Source organism: Cnephaeus nilssonii (genome assembly GCF_951640355.1).
Source record: "Cnephaeus nilssonii genome assembly, chromosome: 20".
Lineage (NCBI taxonomy): Eukaryota > Metazoa > Chordata > Mammalia > Chiroptera > Vespertilionidae > Cnephaeus > Cnephaeus nilssonii.
In genome coordinates, this window is record NC_137091.1 from 36,672,925 (window position 1) to 36,692,933 (window position 20,009).

At 48.3% G+C, this 20,009-nt stretch overlaps 1 protein-coding gene across 5 annotated transcripts in view; it reads left to right on the forward strand.

Moving 5' to 3' along the window:
- Positions 1 to 20,009, forward strand: part of SIPA1L3 (signal induced proliferation associated 1 like 3) — a 246,732-nt gene that overhangs the window by 183,039 nt on the left and 43,684 nt on the right. For all 5 annotated transcript variants that reach the window (XM_079799983.1, XM_079799984.1, XM_079799982.1 and 2 more), the window contains 3 exons: positions 6,150 to 6,401; positions 8,602 to 8,739; positions 17,954 to 18,081. In XM_079799983.1, coding sequence (XP_079656109.1) covers positions 6,150 to 6,401; positions 8,602 to 8,739; positions 17,954 to 18,081 — 518 coding nt within the window. The remainder of the gene's footprint in view (positions 1 to 6,149; positions 6,402 to 8,601; positions 8,740 to 17,953; positions 18,082 to 20,009) is intronic.

The window sequence follows — 20,009 nt, forward strand, 5'->3', positions numbered from 1 at the left end:
TAGAGAAGTGAACAGTGCCTGTTCCCTTGGCATTTGTGTCCTACAGGGAAGGGAAGGCAATCTATACTAATAAAAGTGTAATATGCTAAGAACAAACGACCTTCCGGATGTCCTTCCGGACAAAGCCACCATGGCGGAGGCTGAGGCAGAGGTGCTTAAGGCAATCAGGCAGGCAGTGGAGAAGCTAGGGGCTCAGGCCGGCAGGGGAGCAGTTAGGGGCGATCAGGCAAGCGAGTGGTTAGGAGCCAGCGGTCCCAGATTGCGAGAGGGATGTCCACAGCAGGGATCAGGCCTAAACCAGCAGTCAGACATCCCCTGAGGGGGTCCCAGATTGGAGAGGGTGCAGGCCGGGCTGAGGGACCCTCCCTCCAACCCCCGTGCACGAATTTCATGCACTGGGCCCCTAGTCTATATATATAAAAACCTAAGTGACCAAACGACCAGTTGACCGGTCACTGTGACACACACTGACCACCAGGTCACTCAATGTAGGAGCTGCTCCCTGGTGGGCAGTACATTCCCACAGCCAACCTCTCACTGTCCCTCCCCCTGGCCAGCCAGCAAACCTCTTGCGGCCCCTCCCCCCAGCTGGCCGACCGCCCCCCCCCAATCGGCCCCAATTGCTGGCCAGGCTGAGTGACCCCACCTGTGCACAAATTCGTGCACCGGGCCTCTAGTTATTAAATAGGCAGGTAATCTAGGATCAGGCAGCAATGAGATCTAATGAGAGGATTAAAGTGGGGTAACTACAGGGTCTGTAGCATGGCAGAGAGCTACGGATAGAGTGGTCATAGAAGGCTCGTGGGCAGAGGTAGCCATCTGGTTTTCTAGGCCAGACAGGGACTGGTCAGGGCAGTCTCTGAAGTGCAAGTGTATTGGGCATGTTCCTACAGCACAGTGGCTGGAACAGAGTAAGCAGGGGTGAGAGGTGGGAGAGAGGGACTGAGGGGGGCTTTCTGGACACAGTGACGAGCTTGGTATTATTCAGTAGGAAGCCAGTGCAAGGTTTATTTCTTTTCTTTTTTTTTTTTAATGGAACGTTTCAAACATATTAAAAGTATATTGGACCTGTTGTTTCAACATTTGTCAACATGTGGCCAGTTTTTTGTTTTTAAATCTCTAGCTTCCCCACACTGAACTATTTGAAACAATCCAAATTCTTGGATTGTATCTCTACCCCATTAGGACCTTTAAAAAATTACTACAACACTTACAAATTTTAACAGTAAGTGAATATCAATTACACAGTCCATTAACTTCTGTCATATCAGAGAGATACTTTTAAAAAAACAGTTGTTTTGTTAATCAGGCTCCTCCTGTTGCATTTGGTTGATGTATCTCTTCGTGCTCTTTTAATCTGTACTTCTCCCTTTTATTTATTTTTTTCTTGCAACTTATTTAGGGAAGAAACCAGGCCACTGTCCCAGGAGTTTCCCGCTTCATGAAATTAGCTGCTTGCATCCCCTGTTCCTTTAGCACGTGTTTTTCCCATAAACTGGAGTTCAATATTGACCAGATTGTGGTTAAATTTCTTTTGGTAACAACCCTTACCAGTGTGTGTCCATCAGGAGGCACCATGTATCTGGCTGTCCCTCTGTGAGTGATGCTAAGGGCCATCAGAGGGTTCATGTGTGGCAACCTGACTTGTCATCACACATTTCCCCTCAGCTTTCAGCAGCCATTGCGATCATTACCTAGATTTATTTTTTCATTATAGTTTTTACTAGAGGCCTGATGCATGAAATTCATGCAAGAGTAGGCCTTCTCCCAGCTGCCAGCACCGGCTTCCTTCTGGCATCCGGGCCTCGGCTTCCCTCGCAACGCCGCAACGCCGGCAGCAACGTCTGGTCTAATTAGCATATTATGCTTTTATTATTATAGATATGCTCAATGCTGTCATTTTTTCTTCACTTATTGGCTGTAATTCTTCTAAAAAGAACTTGCCTTCAGTAACTATATGGTTATTCTGAGGTATAATTTACACAGGGAAGACAGGATAAATTCAATTTTTGGATTGATGAGTTGGTACCCTAGCCACCTCCAGAAGTGACCAGAGACAGAGAGGGAAAATCACTACATTCCAAGCTGCACAGAGGGCAGTCAAAGATTTGGCCCTGATGGAGCAAACAAATGGGTCAGGAGACAGACAATAAACAACTAAGCAAATAAAATAATTTCATACAGCAAAAAGGGGAGGCGGCCGAGTGTAGTGGGAAGGTGGGCTCTGCAGTGAGATTGCCTAATTTTGAATCCCAGCTCCTTTTATTAGCTATAGCCCTTTGCAAGTGGCCTTACCCCCTGTACCTCAGTTTCTTCGTTTGTAAAATGGGGACGATAATAGATCCTTTCCTCAAAGGGTTGTTGCAACATTGGAGGAGGTAAGACTGGTAAACCATGTGAAATAGTATTTGGCCTGTAGGAGGCACTCTAGAGACACTAGCTGTGAGATAACTGAGTGTGAAGAAATAAAGGGCATGACCTGATCTTGGAGAAGATGGTCAAGAAAGTGAGAAGGAGCCAGAAGAAGGCCTTGCAGGGAGGGAGCATCCATCACAAAGGTGAGAACAAAGGTCCTCGGCTTGTTGACAGATCAGTAGGAGCATGATGTGACTGCTTTAAGAAATTAAAGGTGGAGGGTGGGAGGAACACCTGAAAGGATTAGAGAAATTCCCAAAGTTCACAAGAGCCTGAACCAATTCCTCTTACCAACAGTTAAAAGTGATTAAACACACCCTGGTTGGATAGGTCATTGGTTAGAGCGTTATTCTGATGCACCAAGATTGCAAGTTCAATCCCGAGTCAGGACACATACTAGGAGCAACCAATGAATGCATAAATAGGTATAACAACAAATCAATATTCTCTCTCTTTCTCTCTCTCTCTCTCAAAATCAATACATTAAGAAGAAGAAGAAGTAGAGTGGTGTGACTAGAGCAGAGTAACCCAAGAGGAAGGCATGAGATGAGGTGACAGGAGTGCTTATACACATGAACTCCCAGGACTGGTGTGATCCCCACTTAACAGATAAGAAAGTGAGGCCCAGAGTGGAACAGTCAAGTCACTTGGTGCAAAGTTGTACATCTAGTAAGTGACAGAGCAAACTCAATCCAGGTTGCCCATCCCCATATGCTCTGCTGCCTTTAAAAGATGTTGAAAACTCACCATAGCTGGTTTTGCTCAGTGGATAGAGCATCAGCCTATGGACTGAAGGGTCCTGGATTCAATTCCAGTCAAGGGCAAATGCCAGGTTGCAGGCTCAATCCCCAGTCGGGGGCATGCAGGAGGCAGCCAATCAATGATTCTCTCTCATCATTGATGTTTCTATCTTTATCTCCCTCTCCCTTCCTCTCTGAAATAAATAAAAATATTTTTTTAAAAAAGAGAGATGTTGAAAACGCCCCAATATGCAAGTTCTGGTTATTCCATCCCCACCTTCCTGAGTCCTGCTTGCTCTGAACTCAGTGGGGGACAGTCTGGGCAAGTCTAAGCCCTGCAACCAAAGGTTTGGCCACCCGCGTGCACACCCTAGTCCCTCGGCCTCGGAACTCCTGTCAGGCCTCCGGTATCCCTTTTCCCAGTCCTATTCTGGGGCCTCCTCCATCTTTGCAGAGCCAAAGCCCAACCACCCACTCTGAGCTCTGCAGGGGCAAGTCAAACCAAAGTAACCCCACAGGCTGGCTCCCCCTCTCCTCTCCCTACATTCATGCTCATCCCTACATGTATGCACGCAGCAAGCCAGCCCACCTGTCGGATGACTCTACAAAACTCAGGGAGTGTGAGAGGACGTGAAGGTGCCCTACACCTGCAGCAGGGCCCAGCTGAATAAAGGTGAAAGTCTGCAATCTCACTTCTCTAGCTTTGGCGAGACATACCAGGGAGGGTGTGACCAGACAGACGAGTTCTACTCCCTGCCCTATTTAAGAGAAAAACTGTCATCCTGCTCACTTTACAAAGTGGCTACAAAACAGGATCTCCTGTTCACAGGGGCGGGTGTGGGTTGGGACTCCTGTGGGTTTTGTTGTACTCCAAATGCAAGAGTGTCTGACTGGCCTCCTTCAGAGAGCTGATAACCCAACTCACGGGTCCCTTCAGCCTCCAAATGCACACCTGGCCTCCTGGCTCAAGTGTCACAATGAGTAGTTTCATTTCTTACTGCCTGTGTGACCTTCTCTGTGCTTCAGTGTACGTCTCTCTAAAGTGTGATGGGCTGATCAGGATTAACAGAACCAACTCAAGCATGATAAAGCAGAAGAGGGACAGTGCTGGCTTATGCGCTTGACAAGATTGGGAGACAGGGCAAGATTTAGGCAAGGCTCTGTTTGAGGACTCAGACACCCTCATCAGGAATCTATCATCTGCCTCTTTTTCTGCATTACTGTCATTCTCAAGCCATCTCCTACTTCATGGGGACAAAGATGGCCCACTCCTCCTCACAGCCCCAGCTATTGGTCTCCCCAGCTCAGCAGCCACAGTGAAATAGAATTTTCCTCCAGTAGTTTTAGAAACAGTTCTGGAGTTGATGCCCACTGTGTCTGATTGGCCCCACTTTAGGGCACATGGCAGTAGCACATGGCAGTCATATGCCAGTCATGTCCAGAAGGAGAGGAGTTTCTGATTGGCCAGACCTAGATCACATGCTCTTACCAGGAGCCAAGCAGTGGGGTCAAGTCCTACCCAGAGCCCACAGACCTGCTCTCAGGAGCCAGGGCTGGAAGCTGGGCAGGCAACAGCAGGTGTGTACTGCCTAGGGCCAGAACGCTGCCCTCCTCTACTTCTACCCAGCCTACCATATCTACGAGCTCTGTTAGACATCTGTGTCCCTGTCATTCCTCACCTGCTACCATTCTTCTCTGGACTGTCAGTACCATTCCTCTCTGACTGTCACAACAAGCTGCCAGATGGCAGCTCTGACCTTCATGCTGCTGAGGGGCAATGTGTCTGCCAGGTGCCAGAGCACACCCTGGGTCACCTTTTGATAACTCTTTAGTAGCCATGTCCTGGGCTCGCAGCCATCAGGCCCTGAAAGTTCCCTGGGCTCCAGCGGACTCAGGAGAGTCACAGAGGACTGGCTCAATGGGGGCATGAGAGCTTCCAAGACAAGTACTCTGAACTGAGCTCCCACAGCCGCTGGGAGGTGGTTTTCTTGAGCATAGCTCCTTCCTCAGGCTCAGAGCCCTCCTTGCTGCACTGCAGCCTCAGTGGAGAATGCCAACCCAGCCCAAGACTCTCCCCACCTGCAGCCAGGAATGCTGCAATTCCTGTGCCAGCCTGGTCTGGGGGAGTCACAGGCCATTAGTTCTGCATTTATTTCAAGGATCTGGATTTTGTGGCTTTTTTTTTTTTTTAATCCTCATCCAAGGATATTTTTCCATTGACTTTTAGAGAGAGTAGAAGAGAGAGGAAAAGACAAAGAGAAATATTGATGTGGGAGAAACACATTGATTGGTTGCCTCCTATACAAGCCCTGACCAGGGCCGGGAGGAGCCTGCAGCCAAGGTACGTGCCCTTGACCAGAATCAAACCCAGGACCCTTCAGTTCACAGGCCAACTCTCTATCTACTAAGCCAAAACAGCTAGGTCTGTGACTCGTTTTTTTTGGTGTGTTTTTTTTAACCATCCTGTAAAGTAGGTCCCCTGCTCCTCTTCCAGCTGTCATTGAAATTCTTGGAACAAAGCAGATACTATCCTTTGATCCTAAGGATATCTCCCTTTCTTTTTTTTTCTTTTTTTTTTAATCCTCATGGAGGATCTTTTTTCATTGATTTTTTTTTTTTTCCTTAGAGAGAGAGGGAGAGACAGAGAGAAATATTGATGTGAGAGAAACACATCGATTGGTTGCCTCTTGCACATCCCCCGACCAGGGTCCAGGCCCAGGGAGGATCCTGCAACCTAAGTATGTGCCCTTGATGGGAATCGAACCCGGGACCTTTGGTCCATAGTCCAACACTCTATCCACTGAGCCAAACCAGCTAGGATGGGATCTGCCTTTCTGGCCCCAAGTACTGCTAAGGGGGGGCCAAGCCAGTCCATGGAGGACACTGGCTGACTTGAAGCCTGGGTCAGGGAGAAGGGAGAGGAAGGAAAATGAATAGAGAAGGAGAAGAGGGGCGAGGAGAGGAAGTCAAGCCTAACAAAGTTTCTCTTCCTAGGGGGTGGCCAGAGACCTACGACATGAATACCTCGGAGCCCAAGCCTGAGCAGGACAGCATGCCCTCCGGGGGCCGGCCCCCCTACCGCAGCAATGTTCCCTGGCAGTGGAGTGGGCCCGCCTCCCACAACTCTCTACCAGCCTCCAAGTGGGCCGCTCCTGCTACCCCCGGCCACGCTCAGTCCCTGAGCCGGCCCCCGAAGCAAACCCCCATGGTCCCCTTTCGGGAGTCCCAGCCTCTGCACAGCAAGAGGTAAGGACCCCCAAGGGCATCAACCCCTGTCCCCGCCTCCCTCCTGTCCTTTTCTCTCTCCTTCCTTTTCTTTCCAGTCCCTTCTAAGTCCTTCTCCTTTCCTTCTTGTCCTTTGTCTTCCCCCCTCCTCCCTCCATTTATCCATGCCTTCCTCCCTCCCTCTGTCCCTGCCTCCCTTTCCTTCAACTTACAATCTGAGCCTGTTGTGTGAGGGCCTAGTGCTAATAGCTCAGTGTCTGAGGTGGAAATTCACCATACTATGTATGGTTAAAACTGTATATTTTTTAAAAGGTCAAGGGACTGATAAGCACAGAGTATAGGATGGGCTAACTTCCTGAGGGAGTCAGGGAAGTGGGAAGGGGAGCAGCCCACATATGTATAGGTATTGCCACCATTCTAGTTCAGAGTTTATTGTGGTTCCATATACCTTACAAATAAATTCTTTTGAATACCCTATCTAATAAAAAAGCAATATGCAAATTAACCATCACTCCGTGACAAAGTGGCGGCACCCATAGCCACAAGATGGCCGCCCCCAGTCCTCTCAGCCCCGCCAGAGTCCCCCAGTCTCAGGGAGGGCTGCCGCTGAGAACTGGCAGAGTAAGTGGCCTGGCGGAATGCTGCCCAGAGGCCCTCCAGAACCTTTAAAAAACAAAAACAAATTCACTCCCCACAGCGCAATCCCCTCACAGTGGCAGCAGCCTGGGCTGGGGTCTCAGCCTGGGAGGGGCGTGCACCCCCACGGCACGATCCCCTGCCAGCGGCGGCAGCCTGGGGTCTCAACCACTGAGTCACACCAGCCAGGCAGATATGGAGGAATCTTAAATGTTTCTTTTTTATATATACCGTATTTTCCGGCGTATAAGACAACTTTTTAACCCAGGAAAATCTTCTCAAAAGTCGGGGGTCGTCTTATACGCCAGGTGTCATCTTATAGGGCGGGTATATCCCAAACTGTATATTTTAACTGGAAAAGTTGGGGGTTGCCTTATACGCCCAGTCATCTTATACGCCAGAAAATACAGTATATATATTTTATTGATTTTTTTACAGAGAAGAAGGGAAAGGGATAGAGAGCTAGAAGCATCTATGAGAGAGAAACATCAATCAGCTGCCTCCTGCACACTCCCCACTGGGTATGTGCCCCCAACCAAGGTACATGCCCTTGACCGGAATCGAACCTGGGACCCTTGAGTCTGCAGGCTGATGCTCCATCCACTGAGCCAAACCAGTTAGGGCTGTCCAATATGTTAAAGAAAAAACCCTATCTAATAAAGAGGGAATATGCAGGGGAGGGCATTTCAGGGTGACCAGGTTGTCAGGGGAGGGCAGTTGGGGACGAACGGGCTGGCAGGGGAGCAGTTAGGCGTCGATCAGGCTGGCAGGAGAGTGGTTAGGGGGTGATCAGGCTGGCAGGCAGAAGCAGTTAGGGGCAGTCAGGCAGGCAGGCAAGCAGTTGGGGGCCAGCAGTCCCGGATTGTGAAAGGGATGTCTGAGTGCCTGTTTAGGCAGTCAGACATCCCCCGAGGGGTCCCAGATTGGAGAGGGTGCAGGTTGGGCTGAGGGACAACCCCCCCCCCCCAGTACACGAATTTCATGCACCGGGCCTCTAGTGTTATGTATTAAAAGATAAAGGAAGGCCCTAGCTGGTTTGGCTCAGTGGCATCAGCCTGCGGACTGAAGGATCCCAGGTTTGATTCTGGTCAAGGGCACATGCCTAGGTTGCTGGCTTGATTCCCCAGTAGGGAACCTGCAAGAGGCAGCCAATCAATGACTCTCTCTCATCATTGATGTTTCTATCTCTCCCTCTCCCTTCCTCTCTGAAATCAATAAAGATACATTTGGGGTGGGGGGTGGGGGGCAGAGATAAAGGAAGTTTTTCAAGAAATGGAGGGATCTAAGCTGCAGAGAAGCATGTCGTCCCAGGAGTGCGCTAGAACAGCCCTATCAGGCCCCTGTCAGGGCCACAGTGGCTGAGGGCATGGGAGCCTAAGTGGGAGAGGCGGAGGGGAGGGCAGGGGTATCCCCAGCTTCCTGCTGCCCTTTGCTCAGCAGCCCTCTCCACCCCCAGGGGATGATAGCAGATAAAGCAGATGGGATGTAGTTGGGCCTGGGTGAAAGGTCTGTCTGTCCCTCCTCTGTGAGGGCAAAGGTATCTTCCTCACTCACCTACCTTCTTCCTCCCTCCTGTCTGTTCCAGGCCTGTTAGCTTCCCAGAAACCCCTTACACAGCATCACCAGCAGGGGTCGACAAAGCCCCTCCCTACCGACAGCCTTCTGGGAGCTTCTCCACCCCAGGCTCGGCCACCTACGCAAGATACAAGCCATCCCCAGAAAGGTCAGAATCTCCACTCTTTTCAAACTAAGGAATATGGTGAAACCTGGGAATCCTTCTTTCCCAGGAAATGCACATACCCTATAAGTCCAAGGCCGTTTTATGGGGTTTCTGGCACCCTGCAAGTCATCAGAGTGTTGGCTGTGCCTGAGCAGGACTCCTGTTGGCTTATTTGCAGCAGAATATTAGTTGCCACTTTCTTGATACCTGTATCACTTGTTTGAACAAGAGCATTCGCTTTCCAGCATGGCCATATATTTCTCTCTCCAGCCCCACTCCCCAAGACCAGGCCACCTGCATTACCCAGTTTTCATAGCCTCTCAGGCTTCAGTCCTGTCCCCTTGGATCCTTCCCCAGTCTGGTAGCCTAAGGGACTGTCCCAACTCCTCCATGACTCCCCGTGCCTCCAGGATAAACCCAGCTACCTTCAGCCCCGGTGCCCTGTGCACTTCCGCCTCGGGGGTCCCAGGGACCCCCACCATTCTCTTGTCATCAGACCTGAGCCATGGGCCTCATTCTGGATGTCTCCCTTTCTCCTCTCCTTTACTGTGGTCTTCAGCCTTCTGAGCATATCTGCCCCTACCCCCACTTCCTGTCCCCACTGCCCGACCCTTGACACCTCCCTGAGCCCCCAGCTTCCCTCCCACTTACTCTGGTTCATCCTCCACTCAGCCGCCAGGGGAAATCTTTCTATATCTGGCCATATATGTCCCCTGCTCCCGGGTGTCTTAGAGCCCTCAGGACACAGCCTCAGTGCCTCCCTGTGGCCACCAAGACCCTACCTGTCTCTCCGGCTTTCTGCAGTGCCACATGTCATCGTCACTGGTCACTTCTAGTTTCTTAGGTAGGCTGTTTGCATTTCAGTTCTCATGTTCTTACCTCTGCCTGGTTAATTCTTCACACTCTTGACCCTCACACCCCACCCCTTTCCTGCCCACCTGAGCACTGGTGCTCCTCCTCCAGGAAGTCTTTCCTGAACCTCCCCTAGCACTAGGGGCTACCACTCTGCCCCTCAGTTCCCTGAGTATTTCCTGACCTTGAGCATTCTCCATTCTATTAGCCCAGTTGAGAGAGAGAGAGCACATTCATGCTTTTCAAGAGCTAAGACCTTCCCAGTTCATCTGTATGATTATCATACAGCACAGATCTGGCACATGGTAAGATTCTTGGTATATGTTTGATAAAAGGATGGAGTGAGTTAGTGATTGTGTTTATATAAGACCACCTGCCATAAGACCAAGGATCAGTCCACTAAGCTAGTGGGTCTCCATCTTTAGTGTGCCTCAGAATCACCCAGGAGGAGGACTTGTTAAAATACAAGTCACTGGGCCTCTCCCTCTAGTTTCCAGCTTGGTGGGTCTGTAGTAGAATGTGCCATACCAATGCTGCTAGTCCAGGAAACACTTTGAGAGCCGCTGAACTAAACCATTGTTTGATTGAAAGCCTCTGTGTAAAATGGGGAAAACATACTCTTTCATCTTCTAGTAGTTACCATTCAACTTTCATTCAGCAAAGGGTCCCAAGAGCTTTTTGTGTGCCAGGTGCAGGGAGAACTATTTGAAATACTTTTCAGGGGCTCTTGTTGTCAGTGTTGCTGACTGTGATGGAGAGAGGGTCTTAGAACCGATGTGCACTCTGATGCATGCTCAAATAGACTCAAGGGGAGTACAGTCCAGCCCCAGAGTTCTAGGCTGGCTATCTGGAGGAAGTGACACTTGAATGGGGCTTTGAAAGATTAGTAAGAGTTTGCCACAGAAAGGAGGGAGTAAGCAGAATGGTATGGAACACAGGAGGCATGGAGAGGAGTCGTGCGTAGGGGTGATGCTACTGCTGACTTCAGGGAGCTTGTTTTTTTTTTTTTCAAAGGCTCAGTGTCCTCCATTATTATTATTTTTAAACTTTTTATTGGAAATAATAACAATTCACAGGAAGTTGAGAAGAAATGCACAGGGAATTCCTTCACCTAGCCTCTCCAGTGTTAACATCCTGCTAACTAGGATATAATATCAAACCAAGGCATTGGTGCAATCCCTAGAGGTTCTTCAGAATTCATGCCCTGAGCATGCATGAAAACAAGTTTTTATTTCTCTGGCATAAATGCCCAAGAATACAGTTGCTTGCCAAGATAAGGAATCAACCTAAATGTCAGTCAACAAATGAATGAGTAAAGGAAATGTGTCATATACACACAGTGGAATATTATTCAGCCATGAATAGGGCTATTCGGCTATTTGCAACAGCATGAATGAGCCTGGAGGGCATTATGCTAAATGAATTAAGTCAGACAGAGAAAGACATATGCTGTATGGTATCACTTCTATGCAGAATCTTAAAACGAGTCAAACTCAACAAAGAGGATAAAATGGTGGTTGCCTGAGGGTGGGGGAGATGGGGAGATTTTGCTCAAAGGGTACAGAGTTCCAGTTATGAGATTAATAGGTTCTGAGATGGACAGTATGGTGGCTATAGTTAATCAGTTAGCTGCCACACGTCCAAAATGGAAGGTCTGCTGCTTGTGTCTGTAGACACTTATGGGAGGCAAATGGTTAATAACTCTGTATTATACACTTGAAATATGCTGAGAGAATAGATCTTAAGCATTCTCACCCCAAAAAAGTAACTGCATGAGATGATAAAGGTGTTAATTAACTTGATTGTAGAAATCATTTCACAATTCATATTGTGCACTTAAATATATTACAGTTTTGTTAGTTATACTTCAAAGCTGGGGAGAGATGTTTCTGAGAGTGCTCCTTGCTCAGCAGATTGAGAACAGCATTAATTCAGTGAATGGGTGAACTGACTACTCTGTATTGCAAGTAGAGAAGTGTTTAGAAAAAAATACAATTGCTTTTTTGTGTGGTATGTCCATTTTTAATTTTAAAAGGAACTGCCAAACTATTTTCCAGAGTGGCTGTACTATTTTACATCCGCCTGGCAGGGTAGGACTGCTCCAGTTTCTCCTCCTCCTCAACACCGTTTGGTGTCATCACTGGTTTTTGTTTTAACCATTCCAATAGGTGCGTAATGATATCTCACTGTGGCTTTAATTTGCATTTCTCTAATGGCTAACGATGTTGAACACCCTTTCATTGCTTATTTGCCAATTATATCTCTTCAGTGAAATGTTTTTTGCCCATTTTCTCATTGGATTTGATGCTTTTTCAATGTGGGAGAATTCTTTCCATAATCTAGACACAAGTCCTTTGTCAGATATGTGATTTGCAAATATTTCCTCCCAGGCTTTAGTTTATCTTTTCATCTTAACAGGGTCTTTTGCAGAACTAAAGTTTTAATTTTGATGAGGTCCAAACTATGATTTTTTTTTTCTTTTATGGGTTATGCTTTTGGTATAAAGTCTAAGAATTACTTGCCTAGATCTGGGTCCTGAAGATATTTTTATGTTTATTTTTCCAGAAGTTTTATAGTTTACATTTAAGTCTATGATCCATTTTGAGTTAATTTTTGCAAGAGGTGAGAGGTTTAGGTTGAAGTTCCTTTTATTTGCCTACAGATGTCCAGTTTGTTCCACCATTTATTGCAAAGGATCCATTACACTGCTTTTGCCCCTTAAAGCAAAAATTCATTGGAAGGGGAAATTAATTGGTCACATTTGCATGGATTTATTTCTGGGTTCTCTAGTCAATCCCATTGATCTATGTGTATGACCTCAGCTCCACAGGTGGATAGTTGAATTATTTCATTTTACAGGAGGGAAACTGAGGTTCAATGAGATGAATGCACTTAGTCAAGGTCACTCTTCTGGGAGTTGCTGAATCAGGACAGGAACTTGGGCCTGTGTGATTCCAGAGGGCTGGCCCTGACTCCAGACTCTGCTTCCTGCCAAAGAACCCTGAGCTCATTCTCCAAATTAGGGCAACATCGCTCTGGCCAGTGTTGCTCAGTGGATAGGACATTGGCCCATATTCCAAAGGGTCTTAGGTTCAATTCCCAGTCAGGGGCACATACCTGGGTTGCAGGTTTGATCCCTAGCCCTGGACAGGGTACGTAGGGAGAAGCAACCAATCGATGTGTCCCTCTCACATTGATGTTTCTCTTTCTCCCTCCCTCTCTTACTTCCTTTCTCCCTCTCTCTAAAAATCAATGGAAAAAATATCCTCAGGTGAGGAAAAAAAAAAAAATTAAGGCAACATGCCTGGTTCCTGTGGGCATCGCTGCCCCACCGTGACACTTGATGGCTGTGATTTTGTGTACTAGGCTCTCTGGCATTGACAAGTAGGAAACTAATGCTTTTTCTTTGGACTCAAGCTCTTCTCACCCTACCCTTCTCTTTCCAGGGCTCCAGTGGAGCCTGCCTTAGCACTCTGTGGCCCATTATCTCAGCATTTTTATCTCTATCAGCAGTTGGGCTTCAAGTTTTGCCAAATGTCCCTATCACACCTCATCCCTGAAACCCCCAGAAGAGTCTTTCACAGGCTGTCACCAGCCTGCAGTAAGAGGCTGAGAGCAGGTCAGGGTGCTCCAGTAGCCTCTGGCCTCATCTCCTTTCCTCTTTTCCTGCTGCAGAGTTGCCCCGTGACATCCTGGAGCCTGTGTGTCCTGAGCCAGACATTCCACCCCAGCACCAGACATTTCTCCCTCGGGACTCCTCTGTCTTATGCTGTCTTCTCCAGCCCGTTGCTACTTTTAGGAAGGCAGAGGTCCTCATAGACAGAACCTGTCTTGTGGCCCATCTTAGATTTACCAAGAGACAAGATGGCAAATTGGCCTACTCCTGCCTGCCATGTGAATGTGAGCAAGTGACTTTCCCTCTCTGCACCTCAGTTTGCTCACAGTTAAAATGTCTGTCTCTGAGCAGTGTTAAGAATATTGAAGGAGGGCCACCCTTTACAGCACTTGGAAAGGTGCCTGGTACATAGTAAGTGCTCCATGAGGGTGATGGCTGTTCCTGCTGAGCGTGGTTCCTATACTGGCAGCTGGAGTACAGAGGCTGGCAGATGCTGTCCCTGTCCTCAGGAGTTTGCTCCCCTCCTGTGCAAGAATAACAACCCACCCACTCAGTTCAGAGCATTAAAAGGCAGAATTGTAAGCCCAGCTCTGCAAGCCGGCAGGGCTGGACTGGGCCCTAGACTTTTGCTCATCACACCACCTGGTTAGCTTTTATTTTTTTCCTGTTTTTCTCCTTCAGCTCCATAAAGAGGGGTACATTTTATTAAGAGGCATTTGACTGCAAGTGACAGAAAGCCTAACTCGAGAAGGCAGGAAGCATTAAGGGGCTTTATCATCACATAATAAGTCCAGCGTTAGGGTGGGTTTAGGGCTGGTTAGTTCTGCAATGAGATCCTCAGGGACCAGCTCCACTCATGACCCACCATGGCTACTGTGGCCCCCAGCAAAACCAGTGCCCTGCAGAAGAAGAGGAGAAAGCTCCTCTTTGTTTTCAAGAGTGCCCACTCCTGAATCAACCCCTGGTAAGGTCCCATTGGACCAGCATGACTGTCTTAAACTGTCAGGATGTGCTCAAACCACATGGCAGCATTATCGAGGGCCGCCAGAGCAGAATCTGGGCTCCACCAGCAAGGACAAAGATGAAGATGGCTGGCTGTTGGAGTGGCAGCCAATAGTGGCTACATTGTCTGCCCTACCCTTCCATTGTCCCATCAGTCAGGGTAGGAGATGGATAGCAGTGGAGCCTTCCACCCAGGAGAGGCTCTTCCTCATGCTCACGTCTTTCTTGTTCCTCTCCTCTGTGGCCAAGTGGGAAGCTCTGTTCCAACATCCCAGAAGCCCAGCCCTGCTGATCTTAAGGCAACCCCCACCTTGGCTTTCCCAGGGTCAGTCAGTCTGTCTAGTTTGTGCCTGGAGACGCTTGAAACTACAGCTAGTTAGTTCCTCACTAAAACCTCAAGCCCTTTCATTTTAAAGTGATTTCCAATTCTGAGAAAAGGTAAGAATACGTTATATTTTCTCAGAAGATATTAAAGATATATTTGATCTCTTGTTCTAAGGATTTTTGCCCAGAACTGTGCATGGTGAGATGCTGGAATGTCCTGCATTCAACTTGACCAGACATGGCAGTAATAGAATGGCCCTGAATGGGACAGCATAGGTCAGTCAGTTTGCACTGGGATTGTTATGTGAATGGACAAAGTACAGGTTGTCTTGATTGAGGACAGTAGCTGAGAGGTGAAGCATAGTAAATACAGGGGAACCTCGGTTCTCGAACGTAATTCGTTCCAGAAGGCTGTTTGAGAAGCCATTTGTTCGAAAACCAAATCATTTTTCCCATTAAAAATAATGCCAATTGAATTAATACGTTCCAGACCCCTTTTTCACATATCACTGCCTCCGAAATGCTGTCACCACTGGCAAACTGCTTTTCCTTTATTTAAATCAACAACAGTTTTTCTACCTCTTCAATGCCTGTGATTGTTGTTTTGTGAGCACTTTCATATCCTTAGCAACATCAGCACACTCATGGCCTCTTTATGTTTTAAAATTGTGCTAATTGTCTATTTCACCAGCAGCAAAAGAAAAAAATAATAACATGTAAATATTCACAGCCCAGTTTCCTGAGGTATAACCTGAGAGGTGTTTTTGTCATGCTGAAGTATCAGCATGAAGGGTTATCAGGTTGAGAACTGAAGTTGTATTAGAAAAGGGAGACATGTTTTCAGTGAACAACTTGGTCAAGAACCAAATTGTTAGAGATAGGACATGTTTGAGAACAGAGGTTTGACTGTATGTCCCACTAAAGTTAGGATTAGGTTTAGCTGCATAAATATAGAAAGCAGATATTCAGATGAAATAGTTTCTTTCTTTCTCCCACATTGTCAGAGACCCAGGCTCCTCTTCACCAATGCTCTGCCATCCTTGGCCTGTTGCCTGTTGGTCTTAAAGTGGCTGCTGAAGCTTCAGCCTTAGGAGATGATGAGGCAATGGCACCCACAGCACACCTCCAGAGATTTCCTGAAAGTCACATGCAGCACTTTTAACTCTTTGGCCAGAACTGCAAGGGAGTCTGGGAAATGTAGTCTGTTAGCTGATGCTGCCCCAAATATTGTTGGGATTCTGTTAGCAGGGCAGAAGCAGAGAATAGATATTGGGGGAGCTGCCTTCATGTCTGCCACTCATACCTTCCACTTTCCTCTGATGGACCCCAGCCACTGCTGATGTTTTCCTTTAGTGCTCAGGATATGATATAGACATTTTGAAAAAATAGAATAAACATGTCCATACTTCAATTTCCAGCTGTGGTGGAGCCACATTTTACCAGGTCACCCCATAAGGTGAAGATTGCTTATGCATTTTATTGTTTGGGCTCTCTCTTTCTTTCCTGGAGGCATTAGAAGTCAAGGTCTGGGAGGGCAGGGATAATATGTACACTCTGGGGAGGCGAGGAGGGTTGAGTTTTCAGAAAATCCAGTGCACCGCTGAAGCACCGCTCTGCTGCCCTGGCAGCGTTGAAGCCTAGGGGTTTGGAGTTGTCTTTGCAGAGGCAACCCTGGCTTTGTGGCTGGCAAGACGACCCTGGAGAAGCTAACTTCTGTTTGGGATGTTGGGGGTCCCAGTTTATCACCCTTCCAATCTGCAAGTATAGACACAAGCAGCCGAATGGGGAATGTCAACATCCACTTGATACGTAGAGGCTCAGTAACCCCCAGAGTACAGGGCCTGTGTCCGTGGGGTGCAAGTGACTAAAATTTGTCTGGTTCAAACATTGTAAGAATTTATTATCTCACGGAAAAGGAGGCTCAGAGGCAGAACAGGCTTCAGGGAGGCTTAATCAGGTATTGTCACAGCATTATCGAGGGCCTAGTTCCTCCGCCTCCTCTTTTCCACCCTCGGCATTGGCCTCATCCATCTCTAGGCTGTCGTGAGAGGGCAACACAGACTCACGGTGTTATATCTGGACCCAGCAATGCCTGGATGAAGAAGAGAGGCCATCTTTCCTCATCATTTCTCTTAAGAGCAAGAGACTTTTCTCAGAAGCTCTCCCCCATGCCCCAGTGGACTTGCGCCGTTTCAGTCAGGTTATGCTGAGTAACGGACATCTGAAACTCTCAGTGACTTATATCAGTCAAGGTTTGTTTCACACCCACACTGCAGCCCCACTGCCAGCTGGCAGGACACAGGCACCACCACCTCCCAGTCATCCCCCTCACAACTCATCGACGAGATCTAGTCACACAGCCCACCCGGCCAATCTGAAGGGGCTAGGCAGTGTAGTCCTGCCACCTGCTTGTCAGGTGGAGAGCCAGAATATTTTGTGGGAGTCTTAATAACTCACACCCTCTCCCATCTCAGTGGCCAAAATTGTGTCATTTGCCTGTCCTGAACCAACCCCAGGCGAGGCTGGTTTCCTTCATGACGGGCTCTGATGTGTGGTGGAATGGACATCAGGCGGTGTGTTCATCGGATTCACTCCAGGGCGTAGAGAATGCCGCTGGGATTGAGGCCCAGGGTGAGACTTCTGCCACGTCTCTTAAATCTCAGCTGCAGCCTGTGGGTGTGCAGAGCCAGCCTCCAGGAGAATCTTTGACTAGGAGATAACTCTATTTCACCTGCTCCACACCCAGTGTGGTAGAAAATGTTATCCCTTTTTTCAAATGGGAAAACGGAAACCGATGAGTTATGCTGCTAGTAAGGGCCTCATTCGGAGACCTGCGTCCGAAGCTTCTCCCGCAGTGCCTTCCTCCACAGAGTCCGAAGGCCAGTTGTCCCAGCTCACCCTGGGTCATGTGTCAGCCTCAGGCTAAGTGCTGGCATACAGGATGTCATTCAGTCCCACAAGAAAGAGGCTGTTGTGATCATCTCTTGACAACTAGGCAAACTGAGGCTCCAAGTTGAAAAATTGACTGCCTGGCTGGGCAAGAGGCAGTGGTGAGGTTTAAACCCCAACCTGCTGGCTCCAGGGCTCCTGTGTGTACACATAGACTGCCTTATCCTGCTCTTCCCCACCAGAGTGAGGGAGCCCAAGACAGGCCCCGTTTTACAGCCAAAAAACAGGGCCCCTGAAAAGCCTGTGGGTAGGGACATCACCTAAGTGGCTTCTACTCCTCCTCCCTGGAGAACCCCTCCTTGCCCAGCACTCCCTGCCACCAACAGCTCCTTGGCCTCCTCCCTTAGGCTACAGCACATTTAGCCTCATCCACTTGGGCTCTCCTGTGCTTAAAACCCACTGGAGACTAGCTCTCAGGTGGTTTTGACACACCAGCCCTTCACCCTGCACTTGCCTCTTCTCACTCCCCTGCAGGTATGCGGCCGCCCCACACCCACTGCTGTCGTTTGATCCCCACTTTGGCCACGACGGAACATCCAGCGGGGACTCCTCCTCAGGTGGACTGACCAGCCAGGAGAGCACGATGGAGCGCCAGAAGCCAGGTAGGGAAGGCTTCCCTGGGCCAGCTGTTCCCTCCCGCATCACCCTACAGGATCTCTACTCACACAGCCTGACAGGTGACACCCCTCCTCCTGGCAGATGGATAAAGCACACAGGAAAGCTGTGAGGGGGCCACACATAGATTAGAGAGGTCGCCCAGCAGAGCAGTGGGGACCACGGAGTAGATCCTTCTCCACCCAGACAGGGCATCAGAAGGGTGTCTGCCAACATTGTCAGTCAGGATTCAAGTACAGATGTGTGCCGTGAAGGTGGCAACCGCAGAGGAAAGAGTTGAAAAGGACTGAGAGTGGTGCTCGGGAAGCAGAGCCCACTGGGTTCTGAGGCTTTTCATCGCACTTCCCTCCTGTTTTATATTCCAGACTATTACAAGAAAAGAGCCCAAAGCTTGAATGTCCAGTGTGATGACATGTCACAAAGCAAGCATGCCATGTTCCACACCCAGAGCAAGAACATGGCTCAGGCCCCTCCCAGTCAACACCCCGCACAGGCCACCCCGTCCTGCTTCTCACAGCCCAACTTCGTCTTACCTAGTTTTGAATTTCATGTATACAGAATGTAGACCTCATGCTGACTGCATGAGTCTGGCTTCTGTTACTCAGTATCATGTTGGTGAAAGGTGGCCATGTGATTGTATGTAGCAACACAGTTTCTGAGTAGTTCTCATTCCATTATCTGAATGACCCACCCCTGACTACTCCGTTCTCATGCTGATGGACATTTGAGTGGTTTCCAGTTTGGCACTGCTTAGACTGGTGCGGCTGAAGATGAGCACTGTGTCTGGCTTTTGATGAGCACAGGCTCACACATCTGTAGAGTATATACCTGGGAGTGGAATCGCTGGGTCATATGTTTAACTTTATAAGAGACTGCCAAACCTTCTCCCAAAGTGACAAACCATTTCACACACCCACCTATGACATCTGAGAGTTGTAGTTGCTCCATGTCCTCACCAACCTTTTCGTTTCAGCCGTGTAGTAGTAGCAGCACATCGTGGTTTTAATTTGCACTTTTCTGGTGCCTGAGGAGACTAAGCATCTTCTCATCTGTTTATTCTCCTATATGTAATGATTATCATGGGTGCATACACTAAGATGAATATTTTCAACATAATTTTTCATAACAAACTATTGCCCCTTTGAAGTCTGAGAACCACTAGATGAATGGGCAGATTCTAAAGAAAGAAAACCAGTGAAATTACTATCAGACATTAGAGGGGAAGAGTGGAGATGTCAGCTTAGGGGATCTTCCAGAATTTCCAGGCAGCTCAGGATGACCATGTCAGCACACTACCAGCTTCCCCAGGCATTGTAGGGTATGGAAGAGGTTGCATAGCCCAGGACTGGTGGCCTGGGGAAGTCCTTGGCATCCCAGCCCCATGGTGCCCTTAAACCAGGAAAACAGATGGACTCAGGCAAGTAGGTTGCCCTCCAGGGCCTGTAGACACCCTTGGTCCTGCCTGTCCCAGCCTGCAAGTCTGTGATCTTGGCTCCCAGACAAACAGATTTGCATCTTTTTTTTTTTTCACCCCCGCCCAGTTCAGAAGAAGAGAAAAGTGTTACTTGGTGATCTCATTACACTAAAGTATAAATGAGGAGGAAATTTTTCCAGCATTCACCATGGGACCCAAATAAAGTGTCACAGAAACTCACCATTATTCTTACGTCTCCTCTCTTCTGTCTCCTAGAGCTCGGGTCCCCTGTCACTTCCTTGGGACCTTGTTATAAATCAGCTGACACCTTCTCCTGCTCCCCTAGACCTTCCCCCAAAAATCAGGGCAAGCATCATGAAGTCTGGAATGTATTCTCAATCAAAAAAAAAGGGTAGTTCAGGCTGGGAGGAGTCAGGCACCATGACAGAGAGGATTTGCCCAGCCCTGAGCAGATGATGATAATCTTAGTAACAGCAACAG